Consider the following 16,852-nt stretch of genomic DNA (forward strand, 5'->3'; position numbering starts at 1 on the left):
ATTCAGGAACTTCAAACTTCGAACTTCTCCCTTCTTGTATACTGTTCTTCTCCTTTGATCACCTTTGCTCCGATGCCATGTAGAATTTCCTACTATAGATCAACAAATTATGCAATATACTAAAGCAAAATACAAGATCTACTTCTACAACAAACTTGTGGAAGCTTAATCGATTATGAGCAAGATCAAATAGAACACATATAACTGAGAATGAGAAAGCAATCACACATGAACACAGAAGAATACTTTAGGGAAAGCCTCAGCCTAAAACCCCAATCTCTGTAATATCATACAAGTGGAAATATGTTCAGATTACACAAAGCTTTAGCTCACAAGCCATCCAGCTCTCAGTACAACCGAACAATACAACTCACAGACTGAATAGACACAACGTATGCCTTCCTCCAGCCCTCCAAGCCTCCTATTTCCTTGTGCAGTTTCTCTTGGGGTCTAATGCTGCCACTTGTGTGAATTGGCCTCATCACACACCATCAAACTCAAAAGTAACTGTGCAATCTCTAAGGAATGAATTCCTTTTGCATGCAAGAGATATCCTCCATGGAATATTCCTGCAACTGATAGTACACTGTCCCATCACCTGATCTCAACTGGGTCTCTGACTGAACTGACATGCATGAGTTATTTATGAGAGAATATTCAGTTATCTGAAGTGCAGCAGTTACATGCATGCATGCATTAACTAACTGAACTCACAATCAGTTCCACAAACTGTTGGAACTAATCTAACTGGACTTAACTCAGATAAATGAGCTAACTAATTACAACTCAAAGTACAACTCATCATGATCTCCTTAATCAAGGGATAACTTCCTCAATCAATGGAAGAACTGTTGCATGTCTTCACATAGACTTCATGTTTGATTTCCTACAACTAATTAACTCAAGATGAATTAATTAATTATTTTACAAACAACTACTAAGATCAAATTCGAATTTTAATTCTCAATTTTAGTCGAGGGACTAATTAAAATTGGAATGTATCCCGAAATGCTATTTTTAGCAGTGCTATTTTTAGCACTTCTATTTTTAACATTTATTGTCGCTATTTTCAGCACATGTTTTTTCTTTGCACAATAAATTGTATCATCCCTACCAGGAATTCTCCATTCCTAGCTCTACAATGTATCCCAAAATGCTATTTATAGCACTTCCATTTTTAACATTTCTTGTTGCTATTTTCAACACAGGTTTCTTCTTTGCACAATAAATTGTATCATCCATACGAGGAATTCTACATTCTTGGCTCTACAATCCATGTCCTCAGACTCAGTCACCTCTTTGTTTTGTTATTCCAAATATTACAACATGTGTACATTCTTTTTACAATACAACTCATACTAGAACCTTTGGTGATACTATGACACAAATAATAAAACTTCTAAAAACTAATAACCAACAAATACCCCTTTCTAGCATCTATTCTTGTTTGCCAATCTTATGCAAAGTGAAGCAAATGTCAAACTGATGTAGCTGCTTACTTATTTGTTTTAGCAAATTAGTTATTTATCAAACTACCCACTATAAATATCAGTACACAATTAAACAAAAAAACAACACAAATGTCATTTTGCAAAAAGATAGCTAAAAGTAATTCTTGCAAAAAAATGTTCTCATTTCATGTAAACAAATACCAATACAAATAGAATGAGCTGAGAAGAAAAAATGATACTATCAAAACATGGTGTTTTTCTTCAATTAACAACAATTTATAAAATTACACTTAGAAATTAAGATTCAATACTTTGAAATTACAAACTACAATGGAATAGTTTGGTTTTACTTTCAAAATATTAGGCCTTTTTTTTATCAACTACATAGGTTTAAACTTTCCTTGCATATATGAACTTAAGCTATAAGTTCATCTTCTCCTTAGCACATAACATCATAACTACAAACTACATGCACATGAATGACGTATACAAATAAGCAGTGGTGGCTCTTGTTTAAAATGTGTTTTGAATGCATAAATGGATTCAACACCATAAAAAAACTTCAAAAACTTTTAAAAACATAATTCAAACTTATAATTCCAACACATAACTAATATATTAAAAACAAAAATTCAAACAAAAATAAAAAATAAAATATAATTGTAATATTTCAAACCAAAATTTAAAAAGAAAAAAGAAAAAACAATCATGACCAAAAATCCTAATTAACCTACAGTGTGAGTGAGCCAATGGTTAAGAGCATGTGTTTGAGTGGGCCTAATGGTTAAGAGCATCTGTTTCCTCCTAAAAAATTACAATTTCAAAACCAGAAAAAGGTAGAGTATGTATGCCTTTGTAGACGCAGTCAAATCGTTACCCCGAGATGAGTCTCTTATCCCACAAACAAAGAGTCTCATACAGTGCTCGAAAAGGCCAAAAGAAGTGTGGGAGGAAAGAGTATGCATTTTTTGTTCTAACGGAAAAGTGGAAAGAGAAAAACATTTCATTTTAGAATGTGATACCTTCAATGACAACATGGAAAGTTATGCAGATATGCTCGCAGCTAGCTCTTGGGATAATCTATTTAGCGAGGGGTTTGTTGAGAAGTTGAGAGTATTTATTTTGAAGCTCCATAGAAAAAAGGTCGAATACATCACGCAGGTGAAGAAACAATCTCTTTCTTTCTTTTTTCTACACACCAATTTAGTGTAATTAACGTGACCTTAAAATTAAATAATAATAATAATAATAATATTTTAAAAATAAAGGCCACTAGGAAATGTAAAAGTTTATAGAGAAGAGTTTTCGGTGAAAATCACATCGTAATTCATTTGTCGACGCGTTTTGAACCAAAAAATGTGGTTCATTGTCAAGACAAGTTGAAGAACCAGATCATGGCTACAGGTTAAATAGAGAGAGCAGATCATTCAACAGCTATATTTGACCAAGAAACGATTATATTGGAGAACTAGATCATGGCTATCGGTTAAATAGAGAAAGCAGATCATTCAACGACTAAATTTGACCATGAAACGACCATATTGGACTGGGTAACTGGATAGGACCAAGAGATAGGGACAAAAAAAAATAATTTATTTTTGTTATATTTATTTCCATTATTTGATTAAATGTAACCTATAAATCATTAATTTTATTTATTTATTTATTATTTATTTATTTATTTATTTTTTTTTATTTTTTTTTCCGAAGAAAAAATCTGTAACCTTTTATTAAAAAATGAAAAGTTACATTTGCAGATGCAATGAAGCATTCCATAAGCTGCCCATTGGGCTCGGGTGCTTTCGCACCCCTCGCAACGTTACACAACTAACGTGCAAAATGAAGAAAAGAAAGGGAGAGAGAGAAGAAGGGAGGAGGCAAGAAAAACTGATTTCAGTTGTGAGTAAAACTCACGCTTCAAGTTTTCCTGCCCTTTTTCTTTTCGACCTTGCGCCACTCTCCTTGAGTGGGTTCGATCGAGGCTATGACTAACTGTGTTTCTGCTTTCTGCGAGCCTATTTCCTTGTCTGAATCTGAAGTATCTGATTGGTGATGCCGTTTGAACCCTCCCATGCTCTGATCCTCGTTTGTCTTTTCTGCCTGATTTGGGTGAAGCTGTGAAGCCTTGTTGTCTGATGTGGTTTCCTTCTGTGTCCCCATTTCTTGGGATACCTCAGCATTCTCTGTGGGAGAATCTTCCTCTTCTGCTTCTGATTCTTCATCCTCTGAGTTAGGAGGGGGGAATTGCCATCCTTTCCTCTGCTTCCCTTTCTGCTTTCTTTTACTATTTACTTTCTTGGCTTCTGGGCATGTGCTTTGCAAATGTCCTGTCTGTCTGCAGAGCCTGCATCTGAAAGCAGTATTTTCATAGTCTAGTGCTTGCAACCAATTTTGTTGTTTGTAGATCAGCCTTATGTTGTCTGGCAGCCCTTTGCTTAGATCTACTTCCACACAAATGCGTGCAAAAGTAAAGACCCTTTCATCAATCCTCTCCAGATCTGTTTTGATGTATTTCCCTATGCTGTTCCCAATTCCTTCCAAGACTCGTTCACTCCAAAAGTGAAGGGGAAGGTTATATAGACGAACCCATACCGGCACTTTGGATACAGTCATTTTGTTTGGGTCGAAATCTGGAAACCATGGAGTCATAAACAGCCCCGACGTTCCCCAGAACCAAGGCCCAGCACTGATGATTTTATCTCTGACTTCCCTGGATGCAAATCTGATTATGAAAAACCCTTTGGAGCATAAGTGTATATCACATTCCATGGTCCAAGTGGTGAAAATCCAATGAAATAAATCCATTGGTTTTGGCCAGAAACTGTTGAAACGACATATTAGGGCCTGTGTTTCATAGGACTTAACATAATCGTCAAGCCCTGTGGAATCAAAGTTAAGGGCTGGAGTTTGCCCTAGCTGATCTACTATGTATGGCCTGGGTGTATATCCACCTTGCTCTGGAGAGGACCCTGCATCTCTGTTGCCTTGAAGAATGTTTTTGTAGGAGGATCCTCCCTTGGGTTGATGCTGAGGTGCTGTCTTTTTCCCCTTATCTCCTCCTGAGCTGCTTGGCTGTCCCTGAGGTATGGCCCCTCCTCTCAGCCTGAGGTTCAAAACAATGGTTTCTCCTGGACTAATCTCGTAGCTTCCCAAGGTTCTGTTGTCCTGGAGAGACCATCTGCCACTGACTAAATGTTGGATCTGACCAGGATATCCGGTCAAAGCCCAAATTTGCTGTTTTAGCTGCAAAATAGTGCTTTCTGCATGTACCCATACTAAAAAGGATTTCCTCTCAGGGGTTTTAATAAAAATCTGAAATCGAGTTTTTGTTACCTGATGTCTGCGTTTTGGCTGAGTTCCTGTTCTGCCTGGACCATTGTCGCTGCTGATTGCCATGTGATCTGGCTGAACGCAATCTTCCAGATCTGACCTCTTATTGGGTCGTTCTTCCATTTGCATGTCGCGGTCTGCGTACCCTCTGCTCAATCGATGCATATTTCCACCGATCTGCTGCCTGGGTTCTGGGTATTCTTGATTCTTGCTCAGATCGGGTAGATCCGGCCCAGATCTGCAGAGTTTGGGCCATGCAATTATGTGATAGAGCAGATCTGCAACATGCAGTCCCCCATCTTTGCATGCAGGAGGCGGGAGAAGAGGGACAGTGTTGGCGTGAACGATCAAGCCAAACCCTGACGATTTTCCACCTCCGAATTGGGTTCTGAACCCAAAGACAATTATTGTGTGCGAATCTCTGACCTCGTACATCTTCGCGAGCTTCTCTTTCAGATCCGCCTTTGATACGTTTGGCCCATCAAGCAAAGGGTGATTTGGACGAAGGGTATCTGCTATGCCAGGAGCGTCAAGTGTTTTCCAGGCGTTGGGCCGCATAACCAAACCCGTGCCGGCAGCTCGAAAAGAGTCAGAGCGCTCCAGCACCACGCTCTTGAGGCCGATCCTGTGGAGGGCAGTGGCTGTGGCCAGCCCTGCAACGCCGCCTCCAACGACCGCAATGTCTGTGGTTTCATTTCCAGAGCAGGAGAAACTCTCAGCGTTGGCCATCTCTCGTCCAGTAGTTTACCTTTCAGGATAGTCTTCACTAATTTTCCAATTTTTCTCCAAAAGCTTAGAATTATCAGATGTACTAGGGTGATTTGCAAGTTAGATATTCCGTTTATAAGACTAGACCAGAGATTGACTGAAGTAGCATTTATCTACTTGCGCTAATGCAAAACAAAAGCGTTTCAAAGGCTACCTAGCTAATCTTCAGGCTCCATCACCTATAAATCAATAATTAATTAATAAACCTTTTTTATTATTTAAAACCATATAGACTATATAAAAACCTATATCATTACTATTAAATGAAATAATAAGAAAAAATTAATAAATGTTTATTAAGTGGATAACCTAATTAGTTAGATAAATGTTTGACTAACCCATTTGGCAAATAAATTCAAGTCAATTAGTTTGTTAAATCCCTTATTAATCTAATTTATTTATATTTTTAAAGATATATCGGGATAATTAGTTTTTATTAATTCCATTCAATATAATAAAACTTATATTATAAGTATTATATGAAATAAATATTATCAATATTATATGAAATAATAAGAAAAATAATAAAAGTTTATTAAACAGATCACCTAATTAGTTAGATAAATATATGACTAATTTTTTTAGTAAGCCAACTATATTAAATATGTATTTGGAAATTAAATTCAAGTTATAGAAGAATAAGGAGAAAATATAGTTGTTACAACTTAGTTTGTTAATTCCATTATTAATTTTATTTATTTATATATAAAACTGGACAATTAGTACGTATCTTTCTACTCCCTTCATTTTTGTTTAGGTATAATTTTATTTATTTATCCATACATATTCATTCTATCATTGATTTTTTATTTAATTCTATTATTAATTTTTTTAGTACATATTCATATAAAAACATCATATTATTAATTATAATCAGTGTAGACATCATTTTAAAAGTCGTTAACATCGTCGCGGAAAAGCCATCGGGCGTGTGAGGCGCGTTCCATACAAGTCCATAAGCAGAAGGCTACCAGGTCGCGGTTTCAAAAGAGGTCATGCGTTCGATCCTCTCTCTTGCTTACTCGGCTCTACACACTTACAATTTTATCTCAGGTGGGACATTTTCGAGCCCCCTTCTGTGACCTGAAATTTAAACTTCCAGGAAGATTTGGAAGAGTATACGATCTGTTTGCATCCCGGAGTTTTCTTTTGAAGGTATTGTTCTCACATTTCCTCAACAATTCTGTAATTCTAATAGCATCTTATATATGAATATCATTCGATTAAATAGAACTAATCCATATCAAATGAGCGGTTTCATGTTGAACAACTGCCCGACAGAAAGGAAATTGAATGAAGGGCTTTTCTTTGGATTTAAAGGGTGATCTTTTAAACTGAAAATTTGAAGGAGAATTTTACCTTGTTCAATAGCCTCTGAATGGTACACTGCAGGTTACAATTTTTATCATTGATACTGCACCTTCACACAGGACAAATGCTAATTATTTGTTGAAACGAAACTCGAAAACCCTATAGTAAATCTCACAGGCATCGTGTGGTTACATGCCAAAAAACTGGGTACCTGGTTGTTGAAAACCAAATTTCCTGCCTCGTGAATGGAAGTGGGGGATTTGCATTTTCTGTTATTCTATTTATTATTATTTACTTATTAAATCTTTTGAGTGTACTTACCATACTTCTGTATACACGTATGTTTATATTTCTGTTTTTATATACCTTGGAGTTCATGTACATGATTTTTATGATTGAACACGCTTTCTGATGGTGAGACACATATACAGACATTTAATCGCTAGAGTTAAGAAGAGCACTGAAGTTGATCTCTTTTCTTGGTCAGTAATTGTCCAGAACAATTCCTCCGCAATGATTTCTGAGGAGCTCTACCCTGGTGAGGAGGATTTGGTCTACGAAGAAGAAATTTTAAGGAACCCTTTCACATTGAAGCTATGGTGGCGGTACTTAGTGGCACGCCGAGATGCCCCTTTCGAGAAGAAGGCCATTTTATACGAAAGAGCAGTGAAAGCCCTGCCTGGCAGTTACAAATTATGGTACGCTTATTTAAGAGAGAAGATGGATTTGGTCAGAGGACTGCCTATAACTCATTGGCGATACGAGAACTTGAACAATACTTTTGAGAGGGCTTTGGTCACAATGCACAGGATGCCAAGGATATGGATTATGTACCTTCAAGTATTGACAGAGCAGAAGCTTTTGACTCGAACTCGGCGGACATTTGATCGTGCTTTGTGCTCGTTGCCTGTGACTCAGCATGACCGGATCTGGGAGCCTTATTTACAGTTTGTAAGCCAGAAGGGAGTGCCCGTGGAGACGTCCTTGCGTGTTTATCGAAGGTACTTAATGTTTGACCCCACACATATAGAGGATTTTATTGAATTTCTTGTCAACTCGGAGCTCTGGCAAGAGGCTGCAGAGAGGTTAGCTGGGGTTTTGAATGATTCAAACTTTTATTCAATTAAAGGGAAGACAAAGCATCAACTATGGCTCGAGCTTTGTGACTTGCTCACGAAACACGCTAATGAGGTCTCAGGACTGAAGGTTGATGCTATAATCAGAGGAGGCATTCGCAAGTTTACGGATGAAGTCGGTCGTCTCTGGACATCACTTGCAGATTATTACATTAGGAGAGGGCTTTTTGAGAAGGCCAGAGACATATATGAGGAGGGTATGACGACTGTCATTACTGTGCGTGATTTTAGCATAATCTTTGATGCCTATGCTCAATTTGAAGAGAGCATGCTGGCAGCTAAAATGGAAACTTTGGATATCAGCGATGATGAGGGAGAGAAAGAAAATGAGCAAAGACTGCAAAATGGTGTAATGCTCAAGGAAACTAAAGAAGACCAGAAGGATGTGCAGAAAATATCAGTGGATAAATTGGCTAAAAGCTATCTCTCAGGTTTTTGGCTGAATGATGAGAATGACATAGATCTTCGGCTGGCTAGGCTGGAACATCTGATGAATAGGCGTCCAGAGCTTGTCAGCAGTGTCCTCTTAAGACAGAATCCTCACAACGTGCATGAATGGCATAAGAGGGTGCGGCTTTTCAAAGATAACCCGGCTAGACAAATTTTAACTTATACAGAGGCTGTAAAAACTGTAGATCCTTTCAAAGCAGCAGGAAAACCACATACATTGTGGGTTTCCTTTGCACGTTTATATGAAAATCACAAAGATGTTGCAAATGCCAGGGTCATTTTTGAGAAAGCTGTGCAAGTAAATTACAAAACAGTGGATGATCTAGCTAGTGTGTGGTGTGAATGGGCTGAAATGGAGTTGAGGCAGAAGAATTTCAAAGGTGCACTTGAACTTATGCGCCGAGCAACAGCAGAACCTTCTGTGGAAATCAAGCGTAGAGGTGAGTTTTATTCCTTGATTTTTTTTTCAATAGCAGGACAGCCATCTCTAAAGTCACCAGTGAAAAGTTGAATTGCTCTAGAACAAAAATAATATTCCCAAATTTCATTTTCTCTTTTATTTCAATATTTCAAAGTATAGGTTGTGTTGAACTACCCAATACATCTAACTTCTGTGATTGATAAAGAATCTCCTACTGGAGTTGCGTGCCAATGGCTGGTGGGTTATCATGTAGGAGGTTTTGTTGGCAGGATTCTATTCTCTGAAACTAAAACGGCCTATGTTTTTACAATAAGGAGTTCATATTGATTTGCTTTCTGTCATAAGCCAAAAATTATAATTAATTAATGAATATTTAAATGATTGAATATGATCCTTAGTCCTAGGATATTTTTCGTTTACTAGAAGGTTGTTACATGTTTTATCATTCATCTCTAATTTGTTCTTAATGACATTTATTTTAGGGATTATCTTGGTGAATTCTAGAGCTAATGTCGAATAACCCAAATGTGGATTCATCTCTGCATTTCAAGTTCTTGCTTAGTTCATCGGCATATGTATTTATGAGCTTGGTTCTAAGCGACTAGGGTTATGTTGTTGCATATCTTAAACCCTAGCTAAATATCTAATACATCTTGCCTAAAAGTGGGAATGTCTCTCTTGCATTGGTTTCTTTTTCACTTCAAACATGGGATTCTACATAAATTCATCAATAAAACAGATTTAGAAGTGTGGAACAGCCTTATGCTTGTCTCTAATTCAACATATACTTGATTGTCACCTGAAGCATGCCACACAATCATTTTATGCTAGCGGATTTCATTTCTAGTGGTTTAAGATAGCTTAAAGTGGTTTCTTTCAAGTAGCCTCTTCTAAGTTTTATTTATTGGAATGGCAATCATTCTATTGCAATTATAAAGTCGTTCTTATTTCACACTTTACAATAGAATTTGGCACACACACCCACCAACTTCTAACTCATATCTCTTAAGTGGATAATTGTGGTTCCGTGCTATTGTTATTGAATTGTTATCTCAAAACATTTAATCACTTGTCTGAATCCTTGCAGCCATACATATTTATTGGATTCATTAAGGCAATGTTAATCCTTAAATACCAGATGAAATCTATTTTATCTCAACAATTTACACAAAACCCAGAAATTTTTTACCCAAATAAAATTTCTGAAACTGTTGTAAAATAAATAGCATGGTATTTTAACTTCTGAAAACTAATTTGCAGTGGAAATAACAAGAGAAATAAGACATAAAACAACAGAGAAATGACAAAGAACAATCCTCCTTTCTTTAATATTAATAAGAAAAATCAGGGTCAATCCCTAGGAGAACTTTACATAGAAATTTATCAGCTGTAGCAAAACCAGTGTTGCATCTTTGTGGGGTGATGGACAGTGATGAGAAAAAGGGTCCTGTGGGGATAGCAATTTGCCCTAAGGTTTCAATGGAACAAAGAAGAAAATGTGTCCAAATAGAGGAGGATGTACAAAAGAAAAACAAAAAACAAAAAACTCATCCTGAATGAAGTGCAACTTCTAGATTTGGTAGCTCATCTTCTCTTGGTACTTCTACAACCTCCGAAAATAGAAGAACAATAGCAGATTTCCTGAATGTTGCTGGGAGGAATAATGTGGATGGAAAGGTGGTCCTGTTGCTTTATGCTTGTGGTGCACCATTCAATGTGTTTTGCTCTTCCTATTGGCATGATATGGTTAAGGGCATCAATGAAGCCCCAAAAGGATACAAGAGCCCCAACTGTGAGAAAGCTAGAACCATGTTATTAGAAAGAGAAAAAACAAAGGTTCAAAGAGCTTTGACACGTTTTACAAATGAGTGGGTGGATTGTGGGGTATTCATTGTATCAGATGGTTGGAAAAATGTTAGAAACTGTTGTAGCTGTTGAAATGTTCAAGTCTAACACGTTAGAAATTCTTCTTGCATTATCTGGTTTATTTCTCCTACTTGTTTATTACTTAACAAGTTATTTAACCATATAAATACTGAAAATAAACACAAATGCAGTCTCAACCATCTACAGATAAACAACTGAAAATAACAGGCAAACACGCAAGGGACACCGTTATTTTTGGACAATCGTCCCCGGAAAAACCCAATGCGGGAAAATCGGTGCAACAGTTCTGAGGGTTTTATTATTAAACAACTTTCTTGAGTACAACTAGGGTGCCAAACTAGCTCACTCAACAGAGAAATCTATCTGGCAGTAATATCTCTTTTCAGAAGCAGATATTCAGCAAGTCTGCTCCACGAAAATCTCTCCAACGCTTCTCTGAAGCTCTGCGTCAGCCCTTCTGCCCCCTGTGTCACTCAGAAGCCCACTGCGTCAGCCGTCTGCTGCTCTGCGCTGGCTATTTGGCCTTCTGCATCACCCACGCAGGCCCTGCTAGCCTCTGCGTGGCTCCTACTAGCTATGCGTAGCCTCTTCTGCCTCTGCGATGGTTCTTCGACACTATCTCTGCCTCTCTACTATGCACTTACTGCCCCTCGCTGCAACTCTGATCACTTGTTCGAATTTTTTGAGTAAACCCCGCTCCAGAAAATCGAACTGACTGATCAATCTTGGTGTATCTCCAACTGACCCTCAAACCTCCTCATATACTTTTTCTGTTGAGTCTTCAATGACTGAGATTAAATCTCTAATCAACGGCTAAGATTAGATTTGGCTTGATCCATGTCTTTTAGAACATTCTCACACAATTTTATATTAATACCCATTAATATTTTTATTTTCCTAAGTTTAGACTTAGGAACCCCATTAAAAAATTAATTATTTTAATATCTTTCTAACCGGGTGGAATTTTCCCAAACCATTTTTGGGTCTTGGAGATCTCATGTGCTTTAGCCTCTCCACCATTTTTCATGGCTAGAGCACATCTGATGCTACCACAAATCAAGAGTCCCTCTTAGCAAGGAATGTGCTCTAGTAATGCTTCACCATTGAACATCACACTGATCATCCAGCACCGGTACCTATGTTGATGCTTGTCTTGCTGCCCAACATCCTCTGCACTGCTGCCTCCTGTACTGCTGTCCATGGCTTTGCCACTACCACTGCTACATCTGTACTGCAGCTCCCTCTGTATCCGTGTTGCCACTGGTCCTTCCTCCCAACATTGCGTCTGCACTGTAGCGCTCTCTCATCATGCTGCATCGTGCTGCCCATAGCACTACCACTGCTAATTGCTGCATTGCAACTTAGTTACTGAGAAGTAAGTAACTGATCTACCCAACTACTGACATTTTTGTCAGATTAGAAGCCCTCTTGATGCTGAAGCTCCCTCTGCAGGTATCCTCTGTTCCCTCTACTGCCTCTGCGCTGTTGCAACAACTCTGTGCCTCTCGCACTGATGCAAACACCTTTGTGCCTTTCTGCACTGCTGCAACGTTTTGCCGCTCCATCCACATCTTGCTTCTACCTGACATCAATCATCCTGCTACTAACATTCAGGGCTCCCATAGCCGGATATGATCCAAGAGTTTGGGTACCTCAAGGATCCTGCCCCACATCTCCTGTAGTCCTCTTGACTACAGCTCGATGTCACCCCACCTCTTCTCTAGAGGTGCATGAGCACTCATGGCACAATCGTTATCCATCTCGACTTCTTTCTCTGCCTTAGCCGGAGCTTCCTTGGAGTCAGAAGCCTCTCCCTTATTCTTCTTCCTGGGACACTGGGTTGCATAATGACCTAGCTCCCCATAATGGAAGCACTTTACCTTGGAGATGTCCTTCTTCTTCCTCTTCCCCTGCTGTCCTGCAGATGCCAGAGCTGCATCCTCCTCCTTCTCTTTCTTGATTCGACCTCCTTTGCTGCTACTTACCACCTTGGTCAACTGTTTGATCTCTTATTGGCGAAGAGCTGCCCACATCTCTTCCCATCCTGGAAGATCAGCTCTGCCCAAAATGCTTTGGACAAATGTCTCCCAATCCTCAGAGACTGCATTCAGGGCGATCCTCACCATGAACTCTTGATCCGGTGTGGCCCCTATGGAAGTAAGTTGGTCCCAAATCTCTTGCAACCTGTTGAGGTATAGATCTATCTGCTCCCCCTTCTGCATCTGATACGTCCACAGCTGATTCTCCAACAACATCTTCCTCTGCATGGAAGTGCCCTGATACAATGTCGTCAAGGTATCCCACATCTCCTTTGCCGTTTTCTTCTCAGCAATATGCAGTATCACATGATCCTTGACTCCATAAAGGATTATGCACTTTGCCTTCGCCATTGCATCCTCATACCTTTCATTATCAGCTGGGTCGACTGGGATAGCCACGGTTCTCAAGGCGAAGCCCTTGATGCGATGTCTATCCAGAACAGACAGGATCCTGGCCTTCCAGATGACAAAGTTGGATGCCCTGTCCAACCTGTCCTGATCCCTCAGTTCGTTCATTGCCATCTCCGCTCTTCTCCTAGACTTCCTCTGAGTCTCGACTTCCCTCCTGGAAGTTCTCTCCTGCCAATTGTCGAATTGCTCCTCTCTGATCCTGTTTCCACTTGCAAAACTTGGATCTGGATTTCTTGGCTAAAAATCTGTCAAGACAACGACTCCCTTTACCTTGGTTCTGTCCCGTTAGGTACTGTTTTGTTTCGATAGCAACAACGCCCCACCAGCGTCCCAATCCACAATTTGCCCACAGCTCCGTAGGCCGCAATAACTGAAGAAACTGAGGCTCTTCGCTCTGCACAATCCCGGCAAGGCTGAATTGCTCCTCTGGCCAACTGCGTCAAGCCTACCTGACTGAGTAGGATGATGTGGCTCTTTGTGAGCCTCTTCTGCCTCTCTCTGCCTCTGCACTGATCCTCTATCTAGCTCGAAATGATGACGTAGGCCCTTTGCGTCACTCCTTCCCTGCTGCTTTCTGCTTAGGAACAATTTCTGTCTCTCGGGACAACTATTTCTGCTGCTAATTTTTTAATTTAGCTGGTGCCTTCAACTCTCCTGTGATCTGCAATGCTCTGATACCATGTTGAAATTTCTAAGTCTAACACGTTAGAAATTCTTCCTGCATTATCTGGTTTATTTCTCCTACTTGTTTATTACTCAACAAGTTATTTAACCATATAAATACTGAAAATAAACACAAATGCAGTCTCAACCATCTACAGATCAACAACTGAAAATAACAGGCAAATACACAGGGACAATGTTATTTTTGGACAATCTGTTATGAAACCAGCTCACAAAAAGACCTGGAAATAACCCAACGCGGGAAAACCGATGCAACAGTTCTTAGGGTTTTATTATTAAGCAACTTTCTTGAGTACAACTAGGGTGCCAAACTAGCTCACCCAACAGAGAAATCTATCTGGCAGTAATATCTCTCTTCGGAAGCAGATATTCAGTAAATTTGCTCCACGAAAATCTCTCCAACACTTCTCTGAAGCTCTGCGTCAGCCCTCCTGGCCTCTGTGTCACTCAGAAGCCCCCTGTGTTAGCCTTCTATTGCTCTGCGCTGGCTCTCTGGCCTTCTGCGTCACCCACGCAGGCCCTGCTAGCCTCTACGCAGTCACTCTGGCCCTCTGTGTGACTCCTGCTGGGTCTGCATAGCCTCTTTTGCCTCTGCACTGGTTCTTCGACACTATCTTTGCCTCTCTGCTATGCACTTACTGCCCCTCGCTGCAACTCTGATCACTTGTTCGAATTTTCTCATCAAACCTCGCTCCAAAAAATCGAATTGACTGATCAATCTTGGAGTATCTCCAACTGACCCTCAAGCCTCCTCTTATACTTTTTCTTTTGAGTCTTCAACGACTGAGATTAAATCTCTAATCAACGACTAAGATTAGATTTGGCTTGATCCATGTCTTTTAGAACATTCTCACCCAATTATATATTAATACCCATTAATATTTTATTTTTCTAAGTTTAGACTTAGGAACCCCACTAAAAATATTAATTATTTTAATATCTCTCTAACCGGGTGGAATTTCCCGAAACCATTTCCAGGTCTTGGAGATCTCATGTACTTTAGCCTTTCCACCAGTTTTCATGGCTAGAGCACATCCGATGCTACTACAAATCAATAGTAGCCGCTGTAACACCCTCCAAAATTTTGGCCTATACTTGAATTTTGGAGCGTACTGTGGATCCTGTGATCGATTGTTTCTTAGTCCCTTTTTCGATCTTAAGAGTCGTTCGCGCTTTTATCTTTATATATTATGTGTCATCTTTGGGCATGGGGATTATCGCTTGTCATGCAAAGGGAAGTTTGTTTTGCTTCAAGGGGAAATCTTTGTGAGAATGGGTTGTTCTCATCACATAGACATGTTTCACACTCATTTCACGCACTCTTGCACAAGTGTCGCCTTTATCCTCTCAAAGTCTATCATCGGAGCCACACTTGTCGTAAGCTACCACAAAGGTTGTTGCATTAAGCGAAGTATGTTTTATATGTTCTGGATGGTCTATGTTGTATCATTAAGTGTTCAAGTGTGTGATCGTAATTAAGTTCTATCACTGTTCACATCGGTTCCACTAATCCCACACTTAGCCAAATTCTGGAGTTTCCCTAGCAACCTAGCCTCATCCAACTTTCCTGAACTGCGCACTTCACATCTGTAACCCTCAAGCTTTTCCCTTGCCTGCTGGAACTGCGCAATGCGTAGAAAGCCCAACCTCCCTTGGCATCCAAAACTGCGCAGTGGCTTCCTCTAGTGTCCTTCCCTCAGCCGGAACCCATTGTCTCCAGAAATTGCGCAGTTTTGTCCCTCAGGCATCTCAACTGCCCAGTCCACCTTGCCTCCTGAAATTGCGTAGATGTGTCCTCCCAGGGCCTTATCCTACAACAATCACTACTCACTTAAACTGCGCAATTTTGTCTCTCAGTGGCCACTAAGAAGGATGACATGCTAGATGACTCTCAAGGAGTTGAGGAGAAAAGATAAGGAGACCAAGGAACCTAGGGTATGATGGAAGATCGGGACCACATGAAGACTCCATCTAATGCATAACCCTTTGGAGGGTAGGTATGGAAAACAAAGCACATCTTTTTGAAGTACACCTCTTAGTGTATCATGAAGGACCGCTTATCATTGTCATATCATTCTGTCTTCAATGACATGCATGGCTACAAGCACTGAAAGCCATTCCATGTGTTTCCGCTAAGTGTCCTGCTCCCTTTTGTTTATGGGACCAATTGTCATCTTTTGGCATGTTTGCGAACCTTTCTGGTGACCTCGAAGGTTGGTCTTTGTGTATACAAGTTGTCCTAGCCATGTAAACACCTGTCACATTCATACACAAAGTTTTAAGCACTATCGCACAAGTGTCGTCACAGTCGCCCTAAGGCCTATCTCAAGTGTCGCACTTGTCACTTTTTGATGTAGACAGTATCACATAGGGTAATGCTTTGTCTTGTTGTTCCAATGGTCTGTGTTGTTGTGTCGTCGAAGTATGCTAAGTGTGTGATTACAATTTCAAGTTCCTTACAAGTTCACCTGCGTCCCACACAGCCATTTTTCCGAAAATCCTCCCGACCGGGCAACTCTCATTCACCGGACCCCGACTGAACTACACACTGCGCAGTCTCAACCCTTAATGATGCAACCCTGCTTCTTGGAACTGCGTAATGCGCAGTCATTGTCCCCCAGGGCAATTGCACTGCGCAATTCCAGAGCTAAGTAGACTGCCTTCATCCCCAGAATTGCGTAGTAGCTTCTCCTAGCCTGACTTGAATTGCACATTTCTCAAGTTCAATCATCAAGCTTCCTCCCTGCCTGCTGGAACCCCACAATGCACAGAGAACCAAGCCTACCTTGCCTTCCAGAACTGCGCAAAAGTGTCTCCCAGTGTCCTCCCTCAACCAGGACTCACTGATCTCCAGAACTGCACAAACATGTCCTCCCAGGCCCCTTTGCTGCCCAGTTCTGCATTGCTTCTGAAAATTGCGGAAACCTGCGTCCCAGGGTCCCATCTTGCAGTAGCCACTAATGG

At 40.1% G+C, this 16,852-nt stretch overlaps 1 protein-coding gene across 1 annotated transcript in view; it reads left to right on the forward strand.

Annotated features, from left to right (window-relative positions):
• The first annotated feature begins 6,431 nt into the window (after window positions 1-6,431).
• The window catches only part of LOC149211464 (Tetratricopeptide repeat (TPR)-like superfamily protein), a 145,298-nt gene continuing 134,877 nt past the window's right edge, over window positions 6,432-16,852 (forward strand). Inside the window, exons 1-2 of the mRNA XM_089391506.1 lie at window positions 6,432-6,704; window positions 7,348-8,886. Coding sequence (XP_089247632.1) covers window positions 7,374-8,886 — 1,513 coding nt within the window. The 5' untranslated portion in view covers window positions 6,432-6,704; window positions 7,348-7,373. The remainder of the gene's footprint in view (window positions 6,705-7,347; window positions 8,887-16,852) is intronic.

The sequence above is a fragment of the Pinus tabuliformis genome, chromosome 1_1 (genome assembly GCF_031772625.1).
Source record: "Pinus tabuliformis cultivar Carrire ecotype Pingquan chromosome 1_1, CPIR1, whole genome shotgun sequence".
Classification (NCBI taxonomy): domain Eukaryota; kingdom Viridiplantae; phylum Streptophyta; class Pinopsida; order Pinales; family Pinaceae; genus Pinus; species Pinus tabuliformis.